Source organism: Homarus americanus, unplaced genomic scaffold, assembly GCF_018991925.1.
Source record: "Homarus americanus isolate GMGI-L3 unplaced genomic scaffold, GMGI_Hamer_2.0 scaffold14467, whole genome shotgun sequence".
In the NCBI taxonomy this organism is placed as follows: Eukaryota; Metazoa; Arthropoda; class Malacostraca; order Decapoda; family Nephropidae; genus Homarus; species Homarus americanus.
Genome location: NW_024733734.1, coordinates 8,943,698 through 8,969,058, shown reverse-complemented (window position 1 = coordinate 8,969,058; position 25,361 = coordinate 8,943,698). Strand labels below are relative to the sequence as shown.

Sequence of the window (25,361 nt, the reverse complement as noted above, 5' to 3'; positions counted from 1 at the left end):
CAAGCTCGTTGCACAGCTCCCTTAGCACTCTAGGATGCACCATGTCAGGTCCAGGACTCTTATGGACCTTTAGCCTGGACAGTTTATTTCTAATACCCTCTTCTGTGAACACAATGTGGGTCAGTGCTGTGTCGAACCGTCTGTCCTCAAACGCAGGAAGGTTAGTTGCATCCTCTCTTGTGAACACTGAGGAAAAGAAGCTGTTCAATGCCTCAGCTTTATCCTGGTCAGAATCTGCGTAACTACCATCTTCAAGCCTCAGGTCTGATACTCCTACTCGCGTTTTCAATTTCGACTTTGCATAGCGGTAAAACGCCTTTGGGTTTGACTTGACCTCGCGTGCAACCAGCCTTTGGAACTCCTTTTCAGCCCTCCTACACTCTATCTTTGCTTGGTTTCTGGCTCTTGCATACATCCTCCTGTCTTGCTCATCGTTTGACCCAACCCACGTCTTGAATTTCTGGGTTTTCTTCTTAATTTTGTCGACCGCCGCATGGTTCATGTGTAGGGATCCCCTCGTATTCCTAGAAGCACTGGGTTTGGTCTTGGGTATATATTTATCGATCAAATGGGTCATTTTACTAGTTATGATATTCAGCGTAGTGTCTGCGTTCTTGTACCTTAATAAGTCAGGCCAGTTGATACCCCTCATCTCTTCCCTCATCCCATTGTAATTTCCCTTGTAATATTTGCACCTTGGCCTGGCCTTATCTTGAACTAGGTAACAGTTAAATCTGAATGACAACACTGTATGGTGACTGGTGCCAACTGGGGCAAGGTGTTCCAGTTTGGCCACCATACCCTCCTCGTTTGTTATGATGAGGTCAAGTGGCTTGGGTGTTTGTTCCCCTCTGTAATGTGTCGGGTCTCTCACATGTTGGAACAGAAAATTATCTCTCAGAGTTTCTACAAAAAGAGTAGCAGGATTATTCAAGTCATTCGGGGTTGACTCGTTTCTCCAGTCGATGTCGCCATAGTTAAAGTCCCCCATGATAAGGAGGTGGCTGGGGTTGAGCATCGCCGCATTGTTTATTAAGGTTCTTAAGTTCCTTTGATTTAGTGGGCCACAGTTCGGGGATCTGTAGATACACCCGACGATAAGTAAGTCCCCTCCCTTTAATTTAATTTTACACCACTTGGACTCTTCAAAGACATCCTCTCCCTGTACCCTCGCCTGGCTGGCTCTAAGGTCTTGCCTAGCGTAGATAACCACACCCCTCCTGCAGGATTCTTGAGTTAGGTTCGTAAATGAGTCATATCCAGCAATACTGAACTCACATTCCTCTGGGTCGATTCTCCTGTTCTTGTACAACAGTTCTACAACTCCTACAATATCTGGTTGGTGTACTCTTAGTAGTGTTTCAAACTCCTCCCTCTTATCCAGGAACGTGTCGGTATTAGTGTACATGACATTCAAGCCAGAATTTGTTCTCGGTAACGTCTCTGCTCTTAGTAATAAACCCGCTCCACCCACATTCTCAGAAGCTGCAGCATTTGCTAAGTACACTGTATTTTGCAGGGTGTGGTTAAAAATTTCATTGTTTACACGGCGCTCGTTCCCTCCTGTCCGGTAGGCTGAGCTGGTGCCGCCTCCCGGGTGGGGGGTTGAGTGGGTGGAGGGTGCACTGCTGCCCCCTGGCCCTGTGTCGGCACACTTGTTTCCACTACCCTCCCCCTGAGTATAACCCATGTGCTTATAAACATTAAAAGAATGAACACTAGCCTTAATACTTACGGGTACCTACAGTATGTCTTCGTTGTCTCCGTGGCAGTGAATGAGTAGTTGTGTCGCCGGAGAAGACTACTATCATATTCATGTCCTAATTTAACTAATGCAAATAACTCTTACCAAAACTTAGCGTACAAAGGTCAGATAAAACCTGCCGCATCATACAAAATTGAGCCTAAGACACTTTTGAAATAAGGATCAATATTGTAAGTAAGACGTTAATCACTCAGTGCACCCTTTTAATGATGGGTCTCCAGCCACCACGCCTACAGGCAACACTACCGGACTCTGTTATTTAACACAGCTCAAGGTTGATGTCACAGAAAGATTTTGGCTGAAGCGATTTTTTTTAGGGCAGATTGTTTAGCCACTGAGGCGCAGTAAACCGGCTCCTTTAACAATTCCTGTGTTTGGGAATTAAGATATTATTGGTAAGTCCATTGACGACTGACGGCTGGACCTGGCTGGCCGACTTAGGCCAGACTGTCATGTAAATTATTGATGGTAATAAACGTGGTTAAAAAAATCTGCTACAATGAGTTCATATCCATGTAAACTATACTAACACCAAGCATGTCACTCACAGCACCAATGGAAATGCGGGAAAAAAATCATTGGTCGCTATCACGGCAAAATTTGTTTTATTACTTTATGTTGACTAAGGTATTTAATAAGGTCTGATGTTTCTATATACATATAATGCCATAATATATTGTGGCGAAGAGGATAAAAGTAAAAAGTCAGAAATAAAATAATTTGTTTTTGAATCAGCGTCGTCTGCATCAATCAACAGAGGTCAAAATGGCGGGAAGATGGGACGGCTTCCAGGGCCTTCCTCACGGCTGGGAGGTGAAGTTTGACGGCAGATCTGGCAGATAGTGAGTATTTACCACCCACAAACTTTTAAGTGGAAACAACTTGCTATATAGACAAATTGGTACGTCATTACCGATAAATCTTTGAAGCAGGTATCGTATGCTAGAGATAACTGCATTTTCCACCGTCATTATTTGGTCTTGTTTTTTTTACTATTCTTGCAATATACAAAGGATGCCAGATAGGGTAGGTTAGGTTAGGTTAGGTTAGGTTAGGTTAGGTTAGGTTAGGTTAGGTTAGGTTGGTTAGGTTAGGTTAGGTAACATTTTTGTCATCCGATTCTTTGCTGTAAGCCTCAGTTTTACCTTGTTGTTTTTCCCTAGTTTCTGTTGGGTAATTAGTCAGTGAATGCTTGGGTGATGCAATGTTGGCAGTAAGGTACAGGATACATATACAATGATAGTTAAGATGGCCTTCTGACTAACCTAACCTAACCAGATGTCAGGCTGTCAAGTGTTAGGTTAGGTTAAGTTTAGTCAGTTGTTTGTGTGTTTTTAACCCCACAATTACCCTCTGTCTGTTTACTGTATGTCAAAGTTCTGCCCACTTAGTGTAGTCAAAACTGTAGGTAGTGATCGACCCCCACTGCCACTACACAACACAAATGGAGGTCAAATTCGTTTTAAACTGCATTTTTGCATTTACACACCACACATACCACTTATCTATTATCATATTCGAGTAAGACGTCTAATTATAAGATAATTTTCATCTATTACATTACCGGCGGAAATGTATAATAACGGAGATAGTGTATCCAAGATTTTCTCTATTTTCTAACATTAATCTTCTGCCATTATCGCCTACCTCACCTCCCACACTGCATGTCTTCTTCATAAATCATCACGCGCATGCGTTCCCGTACACGTCACGCGGCCAATCAAAAGCGTTTTTGTTTTTTGTAACCAATTAAAATGATTTTGGGTTTAATTTGCACTATTTTTGGCCCAATCAAATTCGAGTTTTATTTTGGGGTCATATTTCGAAATTCAAATTCAGTTCCGACCATGGAAGTCTGCAATGGGTGTCACTTAAATTATATGGAGCTGGTTGCGAGTTTTTGGGAAAAAATACGAAGAAACTATAGCATTTTTTCGATCGCATGGTGTTCTTCCAACCTCAGTAAAGTATACTAAGAGCAAGGCAATGTAAATATTGCAAAGACCAACATATGTGGCGTTGTGTAAGAATCTCAGAATCCAACGACGAACAAGAACTAGGCCAATAAGGTAAGAAATAGGTGATTCCATCATATGGTGAGAGTCAGTTAGGTTAGGTTTGGTTTGGTCTGGTTTGGATTTTATTTTTTTCCCTAGTGTTTTTTGGTGTATTTTGCCATGATTTTTTTTCGGAAAACGTCCAACGAAAAAAATTTGATAAAAAGAAAAACGGCTAATTTCCGCCAGAAATGAAGGTCATATTCGGTCTAAACACACACAAATACACTAGAAAAATATATTTTTGACTTTCTAACAGAGTGTGGTCTGACAGTGCAAATCTACCTTTTAAACACCATTAAATGCATAAGAAACCCCTATTTTTGTCAGTGATAGCCATGCATAGTTTTCTTAATTACATTTGAGCCAGTTAGTAACGTGTGTCATATTTGCAGCTACTTTGTCGACCACATAAATAAGCAGACATCATGGGAGGACCCTCGCCTAAAGAGCGCTCCCCCACCTCCGCCTCACCCAGACACACTGCCAGCAGAGATGAGGGCACAGCAGGAGAGCCAGTCACTTCCTCATTACCAGGTTGGTATTTATCATCCTCCACCATTAGCTAGATCGATAGAAAGGTGATGATGTAAAGTTGGTGACATTTGGTACACAGAAGCCATTATCTTAGCTGAATCACTTGATGCCTCAAAACTATCACCACAAACAGAGGGTAAATTAATAGCTCTAATATGCCAGAAGTTTCCCCCAAAGATAAGGAGCGTATTTCCATTGTTCCATCACAAATCCTTTCGTTGACCTTTTGCTCGGTGAACTCGAAGCTCATTTCTCGTCAGCTCAACGACATGCTTTTCTGGGGCTCTTGCTTATTCTATCCTAATTGATGAATGACTCAATGGAGGAAAAAGGTTTTGAAGTACAGTACAGTACAGGGTCGAGACATCTTTCTTGTGCTTCAGTGTCAAGCTTGTATCTTATATTTTATACAAATATTTACGACAATTTTGATAATTTGTTAATTATATATTATATTGGATATGTATTTATGGTGTAAAAAGAGCTGTTACATATGCCTCTAGAACTGATCACTGTGGCATCATCACCATCTAGGAGTCAATACTGTATACTGAGCTTGGATCTGTTACTTCCACTGTTTTGCTCAGAATTTTTTCAGTTTCTGGTGTTGCAGTTAGTAAAGAAACAGTCACTTGTTTGATTATAATACATGTACTGTACTTGGGTTACATCATAAACCACAAATGAAGAGTAAACAAAACAAAACAGGTTACCAAAGTGGAGTCTTGGGCTGTGGCAGGAGGTGCATACAATAACCCCAGACACCCCTTTTACTGTGGACGCCTGCCCTATTTTTGTCTCACTGTTTGTATACCAGTCTTATTTAGGAATGAAGCCATGATTTGGCAATGTGTAGCTTTATCGGTATTTCTAATTATACTGTACAGTATAATGCATTAATAGACCAAGTCCAGTCATCCCAGTATTGTATGTACAGTACAGGTAAGTTTACTCTAAATGTGCAGGGGTCACCTTCTTAGGTTTAAACTTATTTGACTACATTATTTCACATGAATTTTTTAGTTTTGAGATTATTCTTGTCTATCATACTTCTCAAAGCACAGAATTGTTGAAATTTTGTTTATTGTACTTTTCAGGTTAATCGGGTTTCAACAAATAATAATTATAATTATTGTACGTCAATATTTGCTAGACCTTGGGTGTCATGCTGACACATAAGGTAATAGTTGTACAGTTTGTGTGATATATTTACATAAACTATTCCATCACAACAAAACACCTCGCCAAATGCTTCTGCTTTTTTTTTTCTGTGGTGCTTCTTGAGTATGGTTCATTATTACAGTACAGTACCTGTATGTACCATATGTAGAAGCTCAGCTAATATATTGTGCCTTAGTATATATAATTTACTAACAATACTGCTCCTTGTTCCCTCATGTGTAAGCTTACGAAATATACTCTGCCTTATTCTAGTGTGTATAAATGTACTAACAAAAGCTTCCTCTTCATCCCTCAATGTAGCCTCCCTGGATGAGCCCCTTTTTAGGGGGTCGGTTCTCCTCCTACTACCCCCCGTATGGAGGTTATAACTTGGCGTACATGCCTCCATATGCACTGTATGGTCCTGTGTATCCACTTCAGGTACTACTGATAGTTAATGAGGGCAAACAGTCGTGTATAAGTATACTTCTGTATGACTAAAATTTATGAATTGTGATTTTTTATATCACTTTTGTATGTGGTAATGTTAATGTTACAGGATGAATAGCTAGCTAGGTACTGTACAAAGTGTTAATATGTAACCTTATACTTTGTCAGCCACTTGGGCCTGAAGCTACACATTACACACACAATGAGAAAGGATAAGTGTATCTCCCTTAATTTTTCTGGGTATATGTTGAGCACATCACTAGGAAAGTTTGGAATTGGTTCAATATGTTTATTAAGACAGTGGACATGTAACATTAGTCTGGAGTGCAGGTAATGTACAGTTAGCAGTTGTTGTTAATTTAAGAGCTCCTTCTTCAGAGGATAAACTTTGTACAGTACTGAATGTTACAAATTTCTCTCCCATGTTTTTTTATAAGTTTCTTTATTCTTGTAGTTTCCTTTTAAGTCATCTTCCTTTCTGGTTTTGTTTAATTTTTCATCATTTTTATTTGAATTTAACCTTTTATGCCATTAATTAACTTCAGCGCCATATGACTTTGGCTGTTGCTGCACTAAGGTAGTACAGTACCCGGTATTCATAAGCATTCGTTCGTGCATTACAATTTATTTATTTGAATGAAACTCAAGAATTTTATTCCAGGTTACCCGAGAGAGGTTTACTGATACATAAAGTTTTGACTCCATAAAGCTTCCATCACTTTATGGTTTTACTTTATAAGTTTTAAAATAGTTTGATTTATAGTACGTAGTACAGGTAGTATTTTTTTGTGTGTTTCTGTAATTAGTTGAAACTCTACTGAAATGCCTTCCTTAGGTTGTACTTTAATAGTTGTAGAAGGTACAAATTCTCTTCATATTACATAATTTATGACAGGATAGTTAGTATTGTTTCATTGGATAATTCAGAACAGTGAACATGATGAGCTACAGATAGTGTGGGTCTACAGGAGGACATAACTTGCATGTAATTTATATACAGCTGCTCCTCGACTTATGACGGGGTTAGGGACCCAAATCCAGGTCGTAAGTCGAAAATGCTTAAATAATTACTTAGAAAATCTAAAATGGGTGTCTCTTTTTCTTCTCAGCACCACAAAACTCACTTTTAAGCTTGCCAGCCTATTTTAAAGTGAAATACAAACGAAAATTTTGTCAGTACACAGCGCAATCACTAACGTCGGGACTCTAAAATACGTAATTTGACAAAATTTTGGTACGACTGAGGTGGTTGTATGTCCGGGTGGCCGTAAGTCGAGGAGTAGCTGTACTCTATTTAGTCAACTTCCCAGTGCAGGTTTAGTGAAAAATGGGTTTACATGAGGCCATTTGAGAGTTGGGATCTAATTCAGGGTAAGATGTCAGTTTCACCTTTTTAAACCTCCCCAGAACTTGTAGCCAACCAGCATCCTCTTGTGATTCCTTGTTTCACACCCTGTTACCTCTTGCTTAAAATTACACTTTAATATTGTATACTCTTTCCCCAGTTTGATTTGAACTCCTCCAATATGAAATCTATTTCTGCTAAACAGACTAGATTGAATTGGACTCAGTAAATATTTTTTTTATGTCATGAATATCTTTTGAGATTGATGATCAGCATTTTCGATCTGTCATGCCTCTTTATAAATTTGAATACTGTGTCATTGTGTGTGTGTGTTCTCTGGTGTGTCTGGCTGAAAGATAAGTTCTGTTTACAGTGTGTGTCGTCTTGTTAAGTTTATTCCACCTACAATGTTAACTCATACCTTGAAATCCATAGACATAGCTTACACCCAGATCACAGACATAAGTGACCAGCTCAGAGATTTTTTTTTTTTTTTTTTTTTTAAATGAAGTAGAAATCATAAGTTATAATAATACAAAACTAAACAAATTATTCTTGAAAGCAACAATGTGAATGAAATCAGGTGAGGTTCAGGGTAGCTATTCCATTTGATTGTTGGCCTCCAGTTCCTTGGTAAGAATCAGTTTCAAATACCCCTTTTCAGAAGTACAGTATCAGCACATTTAGTTACATGTTCCAGATTCAGTAATTCCTCCCTAGTGATTGTAAAGTTTTATCTGTTTATCTAGATTCCTACAGTACAAGAGTGTGATGTGGGGTATCTTATGCATGTTTCAGAATGTGACCAATGCTCCTCTCCAGGGTGGGTCAGGTAGCAAATACGGAGGAACGTCAACTACTGATGCTGGCACAGGACATGGTATTCCCTCAGTCCACCAGGTAACAGTTTATCAGTTTTGTTTGTACATTCTGCAGTGGTGTCTTACATTTTCTTTTCTTGAAGTGTTTTGTGTGGCAGTAACAAAAGCACAAAATTTAAGTTTCAAGAAAATATGCATTAGAAGTTTATAAATTAAATTAGCCTTAAAATTCTCAAGTATTTATACATTTTAAGTAATTTGGTTTCATTTGATGGTGTTTTGTCGTTGACTAGAGACATGGTTAAGAGGAAGATATTAAGTTCAAAATTACACAAATAATAATGTTAGTAAATGAGCAGATTTATTATTATATACAGAAAAGTGTTATTTTCACCTTTTCCCACAGTTCCACCTGTCTTGTGAAAATAGCCTGACTAGATTGCCCGATATTTAAAATTGATCGATGGATATTTCTGAAGTTATAAGGCCATGTCCAATAATTACCAAAGTATGGATGTGGACGACAAAGTGGCTTGGGTCTTTGGCATTAGTAGTTTGTGTTGAGCTGTGCCCGAGAAGTCAGCTCATTAGTTATTCTGAAATTGTTGGGATTGAAGGCCATTGCTGCTTTAAATATGTGTGTGCAGGAATTCTTCCCTCCCTAGAGCTATAGAGTTGTTTGTTACTTTGTTTAAAGTACTACATAGTTTTATATAGGATAAAGAAAAAATGGTACACTTGCTTTTAATATTTTAATACAGTCAAGATGCCCACTAAGGTCTCTTGGGTCATGAAGAGGCAGGTGAGGTGAAAGGACTTTTGTTGGGGAGTGTACATTACTGGAGCATGATATGTTTACACTGAGTTGTCCTCTTTTTTATTATTATTATTATACAGTATTGGTAAGATATGACAATCTTGTACTTATCTGCTCATATGATCATCAGGAGGCAGGACTGCTGGAAGCTGTTGAACACTCACAGTTAGCAGCTGCCAAGATCTCTGCTATGTTCCCCACTGTTCCAGAATCCCATATCAAGGACCTCATGAAAAAGTAAGCACAGTGCAGGTGCAGTATTTAATTTTTTATTTAGCTTCGTTAAAACTAAAAATATTGAAACTACTAACATTTACCCTTTGATCACATTTAGCTTTCTCTAAGCTCTGTTTGCTACCTGTTCCACTAATACATCATAACATGAGATCAAAAAGAGTGAAAAAAAGCACTTGTCTAAAACATTTGAAAGTGCCAATTGATGGTTTGCATTGGACTTGCATGATGTGTGTCACTAACCCCATAACTTTTACTAACCCTGTCGTCAGGTACCACAACAGGGAGGCTGTAGTCATCAGCGCACTGCAGGTACAAAAACACCCACTTGCCACTCCCGGGCCTTACGGTACCTTTACACCTCCTCCCATGCGTCACTTTATTCCTACCGCTACTGCACTCATGGCCTTGCAGAGTACCAAGACATCATCATCAGCGGTCACCTCAACCACATCAACTTCTGGGATAACAACGTCTACTACCACTGCCACGTCCCAAGATAAAAGTATTACTCAGATAATTTCCACTAGTTCACCCATGACTACCATTGCTACAAGTAATGGCATTGCTGTTACTACCACAGATACTGATCAGGTAGTAGTTACTTCGCCAAAGATCGATCGTGTGCCATACCGTTCGGTGTACGAACGAGTTAGAGGGATTCACCTCGACGAAAAGGCAAGGCGATCACCTATGATTGGTCAACATGGGTCTCTGGAGAAGGCCGTTGGCTCACCTCACTTGGGTCGTGGATCTATTGATAAATCTGTAGGGTCTCCCAGACTGAGGCAAGGTTCTCTGGAGCGGTCAATAGGTTCTCCATATCTGGGACGAGATTCACCGCTACTGTCATCTCGTGCCTCGTCTCCCCACGCGTTTTTGGAAGGTTCGCCTCGACCCACTGCTCGCTCTACCTCCGACTTTACCCGTTCTCTAATAGGATCACCTCGGATGGATTATCGTCACTCGCCCCGGCCCTCTCCACACTCTCCCAAGATCAAACTAAGGTAAGAGTATCGGTTTGTGATCAGAGAGGATATTAAAGTGTTATGCTAAATTTTTATAATAGTTAAGATATTGCATTTGAATGTTGTCATAAGTATTTGGTTTTTATTTTGTTCTCTTCCCCAACTCGTTACAATTTTAAAGTATATAATGTGTGTTAGTTTGTAGAGGAGATCAATTTTGCACTCAATAGTCATATTTCTTTATGATTAATTACAGATTTTTGCATTTACAGGGGATGCTAAGTCCCATGGTGCTATGAAGCATGGTGCTTATGTTCTGTAGCTTTCATGTATGAGATGTCAACCCTCGTAGTGAGTTACCTGTAGCTGCTGCAGTTATTAGGTATTTAGTGGAATGTTTTTTTTTCCTTCTGTTACTGTTGGAATGTTGTCCAATCTATATATTATATTTTAGATTTTTTTTTTTTTTTTATGTACTGTGTATTGACTAAGAGTTTTGTATCCTTCAGCAGATGTTTTATGTACAATATGCAATAGGTGGTATAAGAAGTGTTTTATTGTAAGTAGTTTTTGTTTTCCCAGGCATCAGTTTAGATCCTAACTTTATCTTTTATCTGGCCTCAAAAGCCAGTTTGATCCAAATATCCAAGCTGAAATATGTTGAAAATTTGACAATAAACTATGACCAATCTTTTAGATATGTACAGGACACTGCCTGCAACTTTCCAGAGTTCTATATATCGATTTAGATTCAGGGCTTCAAATATGTAGCCTGTCTTTGTAGGAGTAGCAGCCGTGTGTGATTACGAGAGGTTAGGCAGGAAATATTTGAAGTGGGAATGGGAGTAGGAGAGTTTGGCAATATGTCTCATTACATATGTTTCCCAGTGTTGTAGACAAGTTTTTCATTCATGGGTCCAGTGTTTTCACAAGAGGAAGCCACAGTATCCAGAGAGAACTTTTGGATGTTTGGTAGAAAGAAAAACCTTGCAATTTGGGAGGGAGAAGCTGTAGTGTTTGTTAATCCTTTCGTTTTGGGGCCATATGCATGAACCAGAAAAAGGACTGATGGCAAAATAATCTAAAAGTCTTCCATTAATTATCAATATATTACTTGTATTGTATATATTTATATCCAGGGTAGGTACTCCTCGATTTACGACCCACTCGACTTACGACCGCCGCAGTCGTACCAAAATTTGGTCAAATTACGTATTTTCGAGTCCCGACGCTAGTGATTGCGCTGTGTACTGACAAAATTTTCGTTTGTAATTCCCTTTAAATTGGCTGGCAAGCGTAAAAGTGAGAGTTCTGTGGTGCTTAGAAGAAAAAGAGACACCCATTTTAGATTTTCTATGTATTATTTTCGCATTTTTGACTTACGACCTGGATATCGGTCCCTAACCCCGTCCTAAGTCGGGGACTGACTGTACACGTAAGATTACATTAATATACCAGTACCAGTAATATAAATCCCGAACTATGCATGATATAATTTGTGTGAAGTGATGCTTTAAAAACATTGAATGAATTGATTGTTAAGTTCCATAATGTTATGCTGCTGTGGTGTTTATATGTTTGTTGTTGTTTTTATTATGATATGAGAGTAACTTGATTGTGTTGCTCTCTTAAAGTCATTTATCTTTGTAATGGTTATAACTGATGATCATTTAATTTCTTTTTTGTTTAATAGTAAAAATATAAAGTACCAAGATATAAATGAGACATAACCATAAGTATGAGTACAGTAATAAAGTTTAAAGTTTATTTTGTAAACTTTGTATGATATTTTAGGTATTTTGTATGATACCTGCAGTTGATATCTGTAGTTTTGATGTATAATACAAAAAAATCAATATTTATACAGGAGTTGTAATATTTTGGCAGATATTTGAAGGGAATATTCCCAAAGGTGGACCCTACTGTCATACTGGACGTGCTCACCCAGTGTAACTACAACGTCAAGGATGCCTCCGAGAAGATGATCCTCATGGGTCACGAGAAGAAAGACACGATACTAGTGCCGCCCAAACTCAAAGATCGTCCCGATGGTAAGGAGAACAAAGCCGCCCCGAAACCTTCTCCTGGACCACCTCGACCGAAGAATCTGAGCGAGAAACATAAGAAGAAAGGTACGTTGGTGTTGTGGTGCTGCACTGTAGCTGCTGGCTATGTTACCGGTGGGTATGTGTTAGTGGTAAGCAGTGAGAAGTATTAAGTTCAGTTTAGTAACTAGTATACCCGACTAGTATACAATAATTCTGGTTAAACCGTAGCTCATTTAATTGGAAATCTGGGTAAATTAAGACCCTATCTAGTCTGTCTATGCACTTTTATGGAGAAAATGGATATTATTTTTGAGATATTTTGAGTTTTTGTAATATTGTTTCAGGCTAAAAAAGTCTTGACTAGAGCATTATAGTGTAGAATAAATAATTGGTTTAGTCCATTGGGTTGCCAGTTATGATTGTCACATGTTTGTGATGTGAGACACAGATCTTTTCAGGATACCCAGAGCAATTATTTCACCTGACACACACACACACACACACCCACACACACACACACACACACACACACACACCCACACACACCCACACACACACCCACACACACACACACACACGCACGTACGTGTGTAGAGGGAAGGGGGGAGAGAGATAAGCAGGGGGTTGTCTCACATACAAAGACAGACACACGCACACAAACAAAAAAAAACTCGGCAGTACTGTATGTCAATGTGAAGGAATAAGAGACAGAGTTTTGACATTCTTAGTACAGTACAGTATTAAACAATCAGACAGAAAGATGCTTTGGGACAGAAATCAAAAGGGTGTAGGGAGAGAGAGAGAGTCAAGCATAGCATCATAAACAAGGTTGAAAAAAAATGAGTCGACAGATACCTACCCCCCTCCCCCACACTGGGTTGTATTATGCACTGCCACAAATTCTTGCTATGCACACAGCCAACAAATATTCATAATATACTTCTTATTGGTCCTGCAGCTTTGTTAAACCCCCCAAAATCCAAACCCAAGAGAATAAGATTTAGATGATAAAACCACATATACCTCAGGAAATACAGCATACGCCCTGTAGTGTCTTATCTGCCTTTGGTGTTTATGGTGCTCTGATAGTGTAGTTAGCACAGTTTCTTGTAGTTTTAACTTCATTACTTTATTAGTCAAGCTTTGAAAGTCATTGAAGAAGTTTTTTCATTAATTTATAAGTGTTGTTTATGTACTGTATTGTATCATTATTTTTAGGCTGACTAAGATAATGATCAGTTTTTATTTGTTGCTTAAATAATTGTAATGTTTATTTCAGTGCGTAATGAGCTGACGGTTGATTATCCGGCAATAACTCCGACAGTGGTCACCATGGCCCTGCAGTCAGTTTTTTATGATGAGGCAAGAGCTCGACAGGTTCTCAATAATATGGCTGAATCGGACCGTAAAACACAAGAGACACTTGCAGCTTCTACACCAAAGATGTCAAGGTATTTTGAGTGTTAGAAAAGACCAGCATTATGATTTTATTGTGTTATTCCCTTGCCAGTCTTGGCCTGGGAATATTGTCAAGACCCTAGTCTTGAGACAAGGTAAGAACACCAGTCTTGCAATTTTGGAAGGAACAATTTGAAACCTTATAACTTTTTTGCTTTGCTGCTTCTCTCAGCCACTCATCCCTGTTCCTTGTCTTTTATGGGAGTGGTCTGACACTATTGGCTGCACATCACTAACTCACTAACACTCATTTTAACTATTTGGCTCAGCGGCTCCCACAGACCTGACCTGTTTTGCCTGTCCCCTGAGGAGAGTTTCCACATTTCATAGCTGACCACATGGCTCATCACCTTTACTAATACAATGGGATAGCCACTTCTGCTAGGGACGACCTTGCTATACCAGCACAAACGGAGATGGCAGAGCAAGGATAGACAATTCTGGGACCATAAAAAATGGATTTCTGAGACCATAGTTTGGTCACTTTAGTCATGTGTTGTGCCTCATATTGTATATTTGATTTTATATGTTCATTAATAACATATATAGTATATGAATAATAATATAATAGTTTTTATTACCAAAATGGCATGACCAAACACCCTCAAACCCCACGTTGAAAAAATTCAGGACAAATAAATTTGGGAAGTCGCCAGCCTAGGGCATGTAACTCCCAAACATGATCTTTCCAGCTGTATTTGCAACCCATAATGTCTAATGCAAAAGTTGTGTACAATATGTAGCACTTGTAGATATACTTGAGTAGCATTTTAGGACTATGCTAAAGTTAAGTGTAACTGTGTGACATAATTATTTAGGTAAAATTAGGCTGTACAGCTTTTTATATACAGTATACAGTAGTTATATATTCAACAGGTGTTCTGAAAGTAAACCAGTTACTCTGAGTCTGATTGGATCTCCTCCGCTGTCTAGAAGAGATGGTGTAAAGCCCACAAGACCATCATTACCAAGAACAAGAATTAACACTGCCTGGACAGCTGCTCAAACGTAAGGAAACTTGCACATGATATCTGGACCTTTGTTTCACATCCTTTATTAAAAACTGTTTCTGGTTGTGATGGTTTAGGATTAGAGGGGAAATGTGAATTGATATTAGAAGTAGTGACCTGTACACTTAAAAAAAAAAGACCTTACCACACTTATTTTCAGAGTTTTATATGGGGTGAGTAGTTGAGTACTGAGAAAGACAGGTGTTTTATATGGGGTGAGTAGTTGAGTACTGAGAAAGACATAGGTGTTTTATATGGGGTGAGTAGTTGAGTACTGAGAAAGACATAGGTGTTTTATATGGGGTGAGTAGTTGAGTACTGAGAAAGACATAGGTGTTTTATATGGGGTGAGTAGTTGAGTACTGAGAAAGACATAGGTGTTTTATATGGGGTGAGTAGTTGAGTACTGAGAAAGACATAGGTGTTTTATATGTACACTTGCAAACACTTCTTTGTTATTTGGCTTCATTTTTGTACAGGTATACCTGGAAAATCGACTACGTCCCCTTAAAGCGTCACTTCCCATAACCGATGATTACATATTGGGGAAATAGCCCGCACGTTTTGTTGATAATCCATTGATCCGGTGGCTGGGGGCAGAGCAGCAGAGCTGTTTTGAATTTGGCGGGCGTTGGTGTAGTGAGAATTCTTGCCATGAGAGGGCTCTTTGCACTTGTTTACTCTTACCCATTTTCTTCAACTTCTTGAGTTACGCAATCATGCCTAAACGCTCCAGTGATAGTTCCTCTCGTGCTGTCCCTAAGAGGATGCATAATTCTTGTCTAACTGTCAAGCTTGATGTGATAAAGCATAATAAGAGTGGTGAAGTACCAGCAAAGATTGGTAGACTTTAACTTGCCACCCTCGACTGTTTATCTACACCATCCCCAACACAGGCAAATAACAGTCTCAATTTATTCTTTACATGGCCAATTTAATGCTTATTATGCATGCTTCATAGCTCTGTTTCATTTTCTTGCTTGATGTTGTGTATGACAGAGATATATCAAGGGTAGATGGGAGTTTTTTGAGGGGTGGCTGGTCCCTAACCACCTGAACTTGTTATATTCTTTTGGGATTAATTTCTTCGATAACAGTTAATTCACTAACCAAAACTTTTCACAGTCCACATACGTGTCTGCTGTGGGATGAGTACTCAGGATGACATAGGTGTTTTATGTGTACTGTACACTTTTGAACATTTTGTTATTTGGCTTCATTTTTATAAATGCTCGCCTTAAAAAAAAAATGCTTTGTGTCTTTGCAGAGTTTCACGGGGGACGAGCACGGAGGAAGACCTGGGTTTTCGCAGTGAGCAACGTACACATCCAAGCGGTCCCAACACCAAGCTGCATAAAGGGCCTTCAGAGTGCCTGCTGCTGTGAGTTTACAGAATGGTTATTACTGTATGCTAAATTAACCTTGACAATGCTTTACTTTACCAAACTATAAATACGAAAGGACTTGGTTTGTTTTTTGTTAAGAATATAGGATAAGAAGAAACGAAAACTATTCATCAACATATTAATAATGGCTTCAGTATTTTCTTTACCCTTGGGAGCCTTTTTATGTATTTTCCATCTCTGGACATTTTATTGATGCCATCGTCATCCGCAGGTCAGATTACCAAGTCTGGCATGGCCCTAATCCAGAAAATGCAACGGGTCACAGCAAAGCTTTGGCTCAGGGTCCTAAACGCACTCTCCTGCGCGGACCGTCTGGCTTGGCTCGTGGACAGGACCCCACAATACGCAAAGGACCACAAGGACTTGCCAAAGGATCAAAATTTATCCAGGGTATTAAGAAGGAACCATGTTTTTCCACCAAAATGCTCTAAGGTTTTGTTTTAGCTTTATTATTATTATGTTACTCTGTGCAGAACTGAGGTAAAGTCATCCCCTATAGTCACCAGATTAATCAGATTTTAAAGTGAAGTTTTTATAGTGCTAAGGTACAAGTCTATATTATATATAATTAATCAATACAGTAGTTAGAATCTGTAGCTGTGAAAAAAGGAAAATATTAATAACGTGTCAATACCTTTAATGTTGTTCTTTTGTGACAGTTACTGTGTTAATTAAAAGGTATGAATTTGAATATCACGTCCTCTTACAAAAGGTAAATTGTACCTTGTAAAATCCAAATGTCAGTATTACTAATGTGAAAATACCTCCTTTGTGGTATAACTTCCATACTGTTTTTATTAATGGATGTGAGGATTAAGACAATAAACTAATGACTAATTACAAAGGCAGTCTATTCCAAAATTTGATATAAGAGTCATGTTATATATGGTTATAAACAATATAGTTCTGTATGCAGTCTTTTGTGATATCAGGGTTAACAAACCCATACTCTACTGTACTGCCAAGTAAGAATTTATTTAGGTAAATTTGGAACTATCTTCAGTTGAATAGTACAGATAGATTACTTAAAGGACATTCTCTTGGCTCTTTTTCCCCGAATAGAAATGGTCTGAGATATATCTTAGGGAAGTATTGTGCAATATTGGATATAATTATTGACCATGATCTGTTATCTTCCACTAGGAGAATGTGTTGTGCCAAAAGGAAAAGAAAACCAGTATTTATTGCATATCAGATTTACACAGGTGAGAAGGGGGGTGTCAAGGTAACAGTACAGTATTATGGACAGGTACAAGGTTGTGTTTTATCTAGTGGCTATTACTTGTGTTCTGAGTTACTGAATCGGAAATGTCATGTGGAGGTGCGTGACATTTATGATATAAGAAAAGAAACCCTTCACCAGTAGTTTGTCTTTATTGAATATATTTGTCTTTTTAATGCTCCCAAATTTTTATTCTTATTATGGTATGGCTTCAATCATTATCAAGTACATCTGCCTTTGTTGTATGTTAATGTTTGGTTTCCATTGTTTAATTTAAGTGTTGCTGAATAAACTCTTATGTTGGAGATTATTATTCATAGTGAAATTCAGATCAGGTTCACTTTTGACAATTTTAGCTTTAAGAGTTCCAAGGTTATATCAATGAAATTTAATGTTCCTTTTCCTCTTAGTTTTTACTTTATTATTTAATAAATATTAGATAATATAATGGCCCCAGAGTCTCTTCCCAGTTTGATAACATTTGGAATGAATTGGTGGTTTTTGAAGGTTCACTTTCCTGACTACTTTACTGCATTTGATGTCCTTAGTAGAGTATTGTAGCTGGCCGTGTTTTAAAGGATTGCGATGTTGAAAATGTTGGTTATACTCGCTGCTGTACCACAAGTGGATATAGAACTGGTGGCCGTCCATTAGTTGCTAATACAGTGACCTGAACAAATATCCAAGCATTTTGTGTAGCTTCGGTACATCACAAGAAATCATCAGATTCAATAATCAATATTTCTTTCATTTTTATCCATTGTTACGGCCCAATGGGTTTTGTAATGGCTTGAGACTTGGCCAACTTTAATGGCAGGCATATTTCTAATGGTGACATTAACCCCTTGTGTATGCTGCCTCTGAGCTGAATAAAATCGCCTGGCATTAGCCAAATATAAGTGGCATCCCCGCAGTGAAGGGGTTAGGACCATGATGTTAAAGAGCTGATATTAATTTTACAGTGTCAAAGGAACATACCGGTAAGAGGGTATGACCCACTGACAGAAATTTCTAATTTGTCTGCGAGTAGATCGCAGGTATTTCTGTCTGGGGGGTATGACTCTAGATTACCATTTGCATAGTGTATTGTAATTAACCTTTCTTGCATTAACCACTGAAGAATATGTGTATCAAAATACATTTAATTAGAACCAGTTTTGGAGAGAGTGAAGAACAGAGTTATGCTCTATGGTATTAAGACTCGGAACTTTGTCTAATAGATTTATGAATGACAGTCAGGCATGTGGGGGACACAAAATTATTTCTTTGTTGCTGGTCATTTTTTTTTTTTTTATTTTGGCAGTTCACGTGATGGGAGAAGTTAAGGTGGTGAGAGTGTGTGTGTGTGTGTCTGGTTGTTGGAGCAACAAATCAAACATGGTTATGTAATATCACAAAATCTCACACGAGAGGTAATCTGAATTTTTACAAATTTGGTTCAATTTTGACCCTTTGGTGTTTTCTTATGCACAGTGAAGGGAGACTTGTCCACCTATAGTGCCAGATGCTTGTTGACACTTGATGATTGTAAACTCCAATATTTATTGCAGTTCGTGTAAATGGAGTTTACTGTGTACGGTAGGTGTTTAAGAATAGGTTTTTGCATTCCGAATATTGGAAGTGGCAGTGTACCTGCTCTGTGAGCTACAATGTTCTTTTCTGCTCCACCATACAGGAATGAACAATGGGAGGCACCTATGTTTGTGTGTGTGTTTGACTTAGTGATCGTCACTTGAACAAATAGCAGTAGATTTAAGCAAACATGACTGCAGTGTAATGTGTTAAACACCATTTAACTTCCTGAATTATGGGTCCATAGACTTTGCTGTGGAGTCTCAAGGAACTTCTTCATCTTTAGTGGGAGTCATTTGATCATATAATGTCCTTCAGTACCCAGACAGTGTTTCATAATCAGAGCTCATATGCTGTCTGTGTGAAGTAGACTCTATAGCATGATAATACTTATTTCAAGTTAATACAGGAGTTGTAATATAATGGTATGTCAAGAGTTACCTTTAATATTAAATGAAATTGAAAATTTTCAGGAGATAAATGTCCTGTAATGGCCATATGTCTTCTCCATAAAGGTATTATTCATATATCCAGGTAATAAGTTTGTGTAAAAAAATAGCTTATGAAAGATTGTTTAAATATTTAAAAGTAAACACTATTTTGGTGAGATACAGTATTGACATATGTTTATATTATTACCTAAGAAGGTATTCAGGTGTTTGGTAAGCTGTACCAAGTATACTGTACAGTATTTGACATTGATAATAATTTTAAGAAATGATTTACAAAGTATTGCAATTACCTTAACTTATGATAGTTTTATTTCTTGTTGTACTGTGTTTTAGTTGTCTTGTGTGAATTTCGTATTGAGTATAGTATGCAGAAGGATGCCCTATGATCCTCTCTGTTTTCTTAAGGCCCTCAAATTCCTTTAGTTATATGTCTCCCCATGATAAGTTTAAGAAGAAATGTTGGAGAATTTAAAGGGCAGGCCAAAGGTGACAGTCATTTACAACTTTTGTATTTGCGTCCTAACCTAGACCTTTGCTTATTTTTCAACACACCTTTAAGCATTGTGCATAGAGCAAACACGTTAGTTTATTGTATAACTAAGTTTAATTAACACGGCCTTACGGTACTTCCTCTAATACAGTGGTCCCTCAGTTAACGAGCACAATCCGTTCCAGCAGGTTGCTCGTTAACCGAAAAACTCATTAACCGAAACCATTGTTTCAATGGGTTTTTGGGTAATTGGTTCCAGCTCACCGAAAATTGCCTAAATTCAACAAAAAAGGTAGAAAAGTAAACTTACTTTGAGGTGTGTATGTAGAAGGCTCCTGGATGATGACGATGGGAATTAGAATGGGGGTGGAGGAGAAGGAAGAAGAGAAGGCATTGGGGTGGAAGAGAAGTCTCCCCATGGTGCCATTTCACCCATAAAATTTTAGTTCTCTTGGTTTAATTCAAGATTATTTTCCTTAAATCAACACTGCACTGCATTATATATTGTCAATATGTAAATTAAATTTCAAAATGACCAATAATTTGCATGCAAACACAGAAAAAAGCATTTAGTTGAACAGAGTCTCAAGCAAGAGGTTCCCTCCACTGAAAAGAGAGAGAGACTGGCTCCTGTTTGGTGTGTTGCCAGGCTGGATGGCGCGCATGAAACTAGCGTCTTTACCTTCAATTAAGTTCAATAATTGTTAAAATGACTAAAAAATTTAATATTAAACTTTTAAAATTATTGAATAGTATAAACTTCTTGATATTTACTAAAATAGTAAGGAATTTAAGCCCTAAAACCGATTACTGTATTGGCGAACTAATACTACAGCTGGACCGCCAAATGCAAGCGAAAACATGTTGAGGTCGGCTCGTAAAAAACTCGTTAATCGAAGGATTGCTCGTTAACCGAATTTAAGAATCTTATGGAAGGTAAATCGTTCACCGAAATCTCGTTAACCGAGGGATCACTGTATCGGCAACACACCCATGTCCCCCCCAGCCTTAACGTAGTCAACACCAGTGACACATGGATGTGTTCTGGATGTTAAAAGACCTGCACACCTTTCCTGTGTGTGGTAACCAGTGCAGTGTACCCAGATTCCTTAGGCGTGCTAGGCCTCCCAGTGCTTATGGTAATGACACGCCATCACCCCAACTTCCAGAGACAACCTCATGTATTCAGCGTCTTAAACTGCGGTGAGTACATTGTTTAGTTTTTCATTTGTGACTTAATTCTTGGAAAAATGTTACGTTTTCTTTTGCCATAGGTAGATTTATGAGTGGCTACAGCTCTCACCTTTTTTGTCCTAGAGCATCCCTAGTCACCCAGCTGTGAATGGATAGCTAAATTTATATTTGGGGAAGTTAAAGTGCTTGAGTAATGAAGGCGTAGTATTGAATGGGTTCTATCTGCACTAATTTAAAAAAATCTCCAAATGCGTGCCAGTACTGAGAACGGGATAATTAGACTATGAATGTATTATAAGGATTCATACATGGGACAGATATCGTACACAAATATGTACAGTAATTAAGCATTGTCACATCTGTGTCATGCAAAACAGTGCTGTACTTAAAACACCTACACGTGGCAAAATATCAGACCATGGACCAAACACAGAGAGAAATAATCCTCAGAGTCAAATCCAAACTTGATTCTGTTGGCCAAGAGGAACATTTCCATAATCAAAGACTACAGTATTTCTCAACCAGTGTCTACTCAGGAGACTTTGGTTAAGATGATAATTTATATTAGTGATGTGTTTGTAAACTTATCATCTTCACTCATGGATTTTGAAGACTTAGATTCATGAAGACCTTATTATGCACACTGTAGACTAGACGTATGGGATGATAAAGTTAAAGGAAGTTCTAGAGATATAAATGAATATGATTATGTAAGTTGTATCGGAAGACTATTATGATCGTGCTGTGTTGAATACTGTAAGGTTAAATAAGCTTCAGGGGTCACCTAGATAAGGCTTGGTCTGCTTATATAGTGAAACCTCCATATAATGGGCACTCACTCACTCTCTCTCCATATAATTCATTCGAGGGGGAGGGGGTATCACATCTAGTGAACCCTCAATGTAACAGACTTTCCTCTCTATCATATACTACGTTAAATAGAGGTTTCATTGTAGGTATAAAACTGAACTCCCACTGCCCCTAAACTGTACACCAACCTCAAACCATAGGACAGTATTATTGAGACATAGATCAACACAAAACCATGTATATACAGTATTCCTAAGATGTCAGTTGAAGAGGATGTGTTTATGAATGACTTCCCATTATTTTTAATTGTGAGAACTGTGTGTGTGATGATGTGTAAGGGTGAACAGTATTTATGATTGTATATATGAAAATTATGCAAGTGGGATGCCATTAGATATTTGTTTTGGACTTTTAACCAAATGAATTGAGAAGCATTTAGGTTATTAGAACACGTAGAAAAAGATTTATCCTATTTGTATTGTAATTTTTCTTATTTGCTTGTTTTATACATGAAGACCGTAATCCGTCACCAGCTTTGGGGGTTAGGTTAGGTTTTAGAATGTTCCTGTTGAGAAAACTTTGGGTGGCAAGGGCTGGGTGTTTGTTTTGTGTTTAGTTTTTAATTTTTTGGTTTTATTTTGTTTTTTAGACAGAATTATTTCCCTACTTTTATTTATGTTTATATGTTCCCCGGTACTATATTATAATGAATGATATTTATGACAAAGAAAAGTGTAAAGTCATCAAAATATAGAAAGTATTGTTCATCAAAAAAATTTAAGTAAATATTAATTTTACAGAGGAAATTATAACACTAGGTGAATTAAGTTCCTTCAATTTATTTAAAAAAAAAATTGTGTTTCTATATTTTGTGGAACATTTTTGATCAGTAAACATTTAAACACTTGAACAATGGTGACTGTCTGGACAAAGAATGAATGATGAATATGAGCAATTGATATAATGAGGTTAAAGAAGGCTGAGGACCTGGGCATGGTAGGTGATAATATTTTGTCATATAAAGAACATTAACGTGCTGGAGTGAACCACCTGATAGACCTGAGCTAGTGAACATTCCTGCCACATTGGCCTAGAAATCTCCTATGGTGGTTGTGGAAGCTTGCAGGTACTTAAAACTGGACACAGTACTATGATTGGTGAAACAATGTCGTCATAATCATCGTTTGAGGCCATTTTCCACGGCTAATAAATCCATGGTTGGTGAGAGATTATCTCTCTCTCTAAGTACCTGTAGGCTGGCTGTCATTGGTTGTTTAAGAATGAAGGTCTTGGGCCTTTAAATGTTTGATCTCAGGATGTGCTTGATAGTATTGAGGAAGTAATTATCTGGAGTGGCTGTGGGCCTTAGGACTGAGATTTTGCTTTTCATCCAACTTTGAGCTCATAAATGTGCTGAGTACTGGTCCATTTTGAAAGCTGTAAAGTTATCAGAATTTTACTTGCTAAAGAGTTACATAATAATGTAACCAGTTTGTAAACTTACTGTTGATACATACAGTAGATGATAACTTTTGGAATCTTTCATGTAAACACTGCCATCAGTATAACAACTAACTTTCCATGAAGCCTTAGCAACGTCTTTCACTCGTATTTATGCATGTGAATTCAATTGCATTGTTGAATAATCAGATTCTGGTTCTATTGTGCTGCTAACCTCATTGTGACTGATTTTCACCAAATAAAAGTAAGTACCAAGCTCAAATACCCTCTTTGTTAAATCACAGTGTGTAAGGAAGGGAACAGCTTGGTTTGTGGTCAATGGATTTTTATTAAATCTTAAAAACAAGGTACTGTACAAAGCCATCCCCAAATTACTGATCTGTACAAGTGAATTGATTTAGTACTTGAGACTGTCATGAAGTAAAATATTGACAAATAGGAGTACACAGGCTTGTAACATGTTCACTAAACCTTTCCACTGGCACTGTATTATGTTGATTGGTTGTATACAAAGTACTTTAAACATTACTTTGTGGAAGAACTTTTAATCCAATTCCATATTTTTGATGAGGACTTTAATGTAAACTTCCTATGAAGACATTTTCTTCCCTCTATACAATTTGATGGATTGATGTCATGTTATCCACATGAATTTTCATGAATTTGCTATTGACACCAATGTGTGCAATAATGTGTGAAATATTTAATAAAGATTATCTTCCATTATTTGATGCTTTAAATCTCATAATTTGTTATTGTGTTGTACATTATTTATTCTTGAAGAAGAATTTATCCTTTCTAAACTTTTAGGCAGATAGCTTGTGTGTATGGTTGTCTGTTGTCCTTATCATTTGTAGCTTTGAGTTTCTTGTGTTACACTTATCTATCTTGAGGCTATTTATACAGTTCACTTTTTTGTGAGTAAATTAATCTCGAGTGAAAATGTACAATAACTGAATTGCTTTTTTGTCATGATTATATATTATTGTGGTATTAAGATATACAGTAAGCTTATATTTAGACGGGTTGTGTTCTCGAAAAAGCTTGTGTATTGAATTCAGTACCCAGATCTCAAGAACATATTACTTCCCTCTATAATCCCACTTTTTACAGAGAAACACTTTCCAAAGTTTAAATCATAGACAAGGTATTGAACCTCACCCACTGTTACATGAATAATAAACATGTCATCTCACTTTTGCATGCTACCTGACTCACTAGCCAAGTCCTTTAACTTGTCTAGACTTTGAATATTTTTATTGGTGGTGTAGGTCAATTGCTTGGTTCAAGAAGTAGAGGCAGTTTCTTAATCCAGATTGAAGCCATTGTCTCAGTAGTAAACACAATCAATTCAGTATACACAGTCACTCAGGAACACGGATTCATTGGTGATGCAACATGCCACTGAGAAGCTTTGGACCAAGAGGCTTCTGTAAAGTGGATACTATCTTGAACATGTGTCAGTTTTGCTATACAAGTATTACTAATTTCAACAAATACAGTACAGTACGGTACTGTACCTGTACACTAACTTACTTCATTATTCTCTTAACATTTTCATTGTTAAGTCAAGTCTATGTATAAGCTTCTAATGTGTCATCATTCTCTTACAATCACCACATAACTTACTCCCCAAACTCCAGTAGACTCGTTACACGGAGCCAGTTGCCCCATTATCAAATTTCTCTTCATTACCTTTCGCAAATTATAATTATATTTAAAATGCTCAATAATATATTAATTTGTAAACTAGATTTTTGGTTGACATTACTTTATATCAACTTTATTTTACCACAATTCACATTATATATAAAGGAGGTCCTATTTCAAATATTTGGTCTGAGAGTTCCTGTATATTATTGTATGTTGATCATGTAAGAGGTACTTTCGTGTGTTTATCCCATTAAACGTTTTATATTTGGTGTTCTAGTTTTTCAGCATGAAGAATATTCATGTTAAGATCTGTTCACTAGGTTGTGATCATGTCCCAGTGATGAGATTAATTGTAAATTTCTGACCCTGTATTCTGTAAACTAATACATAGCTTTTATAGACTATGTTCTTCTCCATAGCTTCTTTGTAA

General features: G+C 37.6%; 2 protein-coding genes across 4 annotated transcripts in view; one reads left to right on the top strand and one right to left on the bottom strand.

Moving 5' to 3' along the window:
• Positions 1–1,754, bottom strand: part of LOC121870009 (long-chain-fatty-acid--CoA ligase ACSBG2-like) — a 32,159-nt gene extending 30,405 nt beyond the window's left edge. The window contains exon 1 of the mRNA XM_042371716.1: positions 1,736–1,754. The gene's annotated coding sequence lies outside the window, so the exon portion shown is untranslated. The remainder of the gene's footprint in view (positions 1–1,735) is intronic.
• Positions 1,755–2,506: 752 nt separating this feature from the next.
• Positions 2,507–18,038, top strand: LOC121870007. 3 transcript variants are annotated; one of them, XM_042371711.1, is made up of 11 exons: positions 2,507–2,607; positions 4,218–4,359; positions 5,842–5,961; positions 8,114–8,215; positions 9,084–9,190; positions 9,460–10,194; positions 12,043–12,287; positions 13,483–13,654; positions 14,538–14,669; positions 15,939–16,052; positions 16,289–18,038. In XM_042371711.1, exons 1-11 carry the CDS (start codon positions 2,531–2,533, stop codon positions 16,506–16,508), a joined length of 2,166 nt encoding a protein of 721 aa, XP_042227645.1. In that variant the 5' UTR covers positions 2,507–2,530; the 3' UTR covers positions 16,509–18,038. The 3 variants fall into 3 exon arrangements, with proteins under 3 accessions (XP_042227645.1, XP_042227646.1, XP_042227647.1); XM_042371712.1 differs by lacking the exon at positions 5,842–5,961; XM_042371713.1 differs by lacking the exon at positions 9,460–10,194.
• The last annotated feature ends 7,323 nt before the right edge of the window (positions 18,039–25,361 follow it).

What these genes read in the sequence shown, in the direction of transcription:
- LOC121870007 (XM_042371711.1), top strand. Translation starts at nt 2,531, where the DNA reads ATGGCGGGAAGATGGGACGGCTTCCAGGGCCTTCCTCACGGCTGGGAG. An exon ending in ATCAAGGACCTCATGAAAAA is followed by an intron (nt 9,191 to 9,459) that starts GTAAGCACAGTG and finishes CCCTGTCGTCAG; the next exon opens with GTACCACAACAGGGAGGCTG. An exon ending in CCTTCAGAGTGCCTGCTGCT is followed by an intron (nt 16,053 to 16,288) that starts GTGAGTTTACAG and finishes CGTCATCCGCAG; the next exon opens with GTCAGATTACCAAGTCTGGC.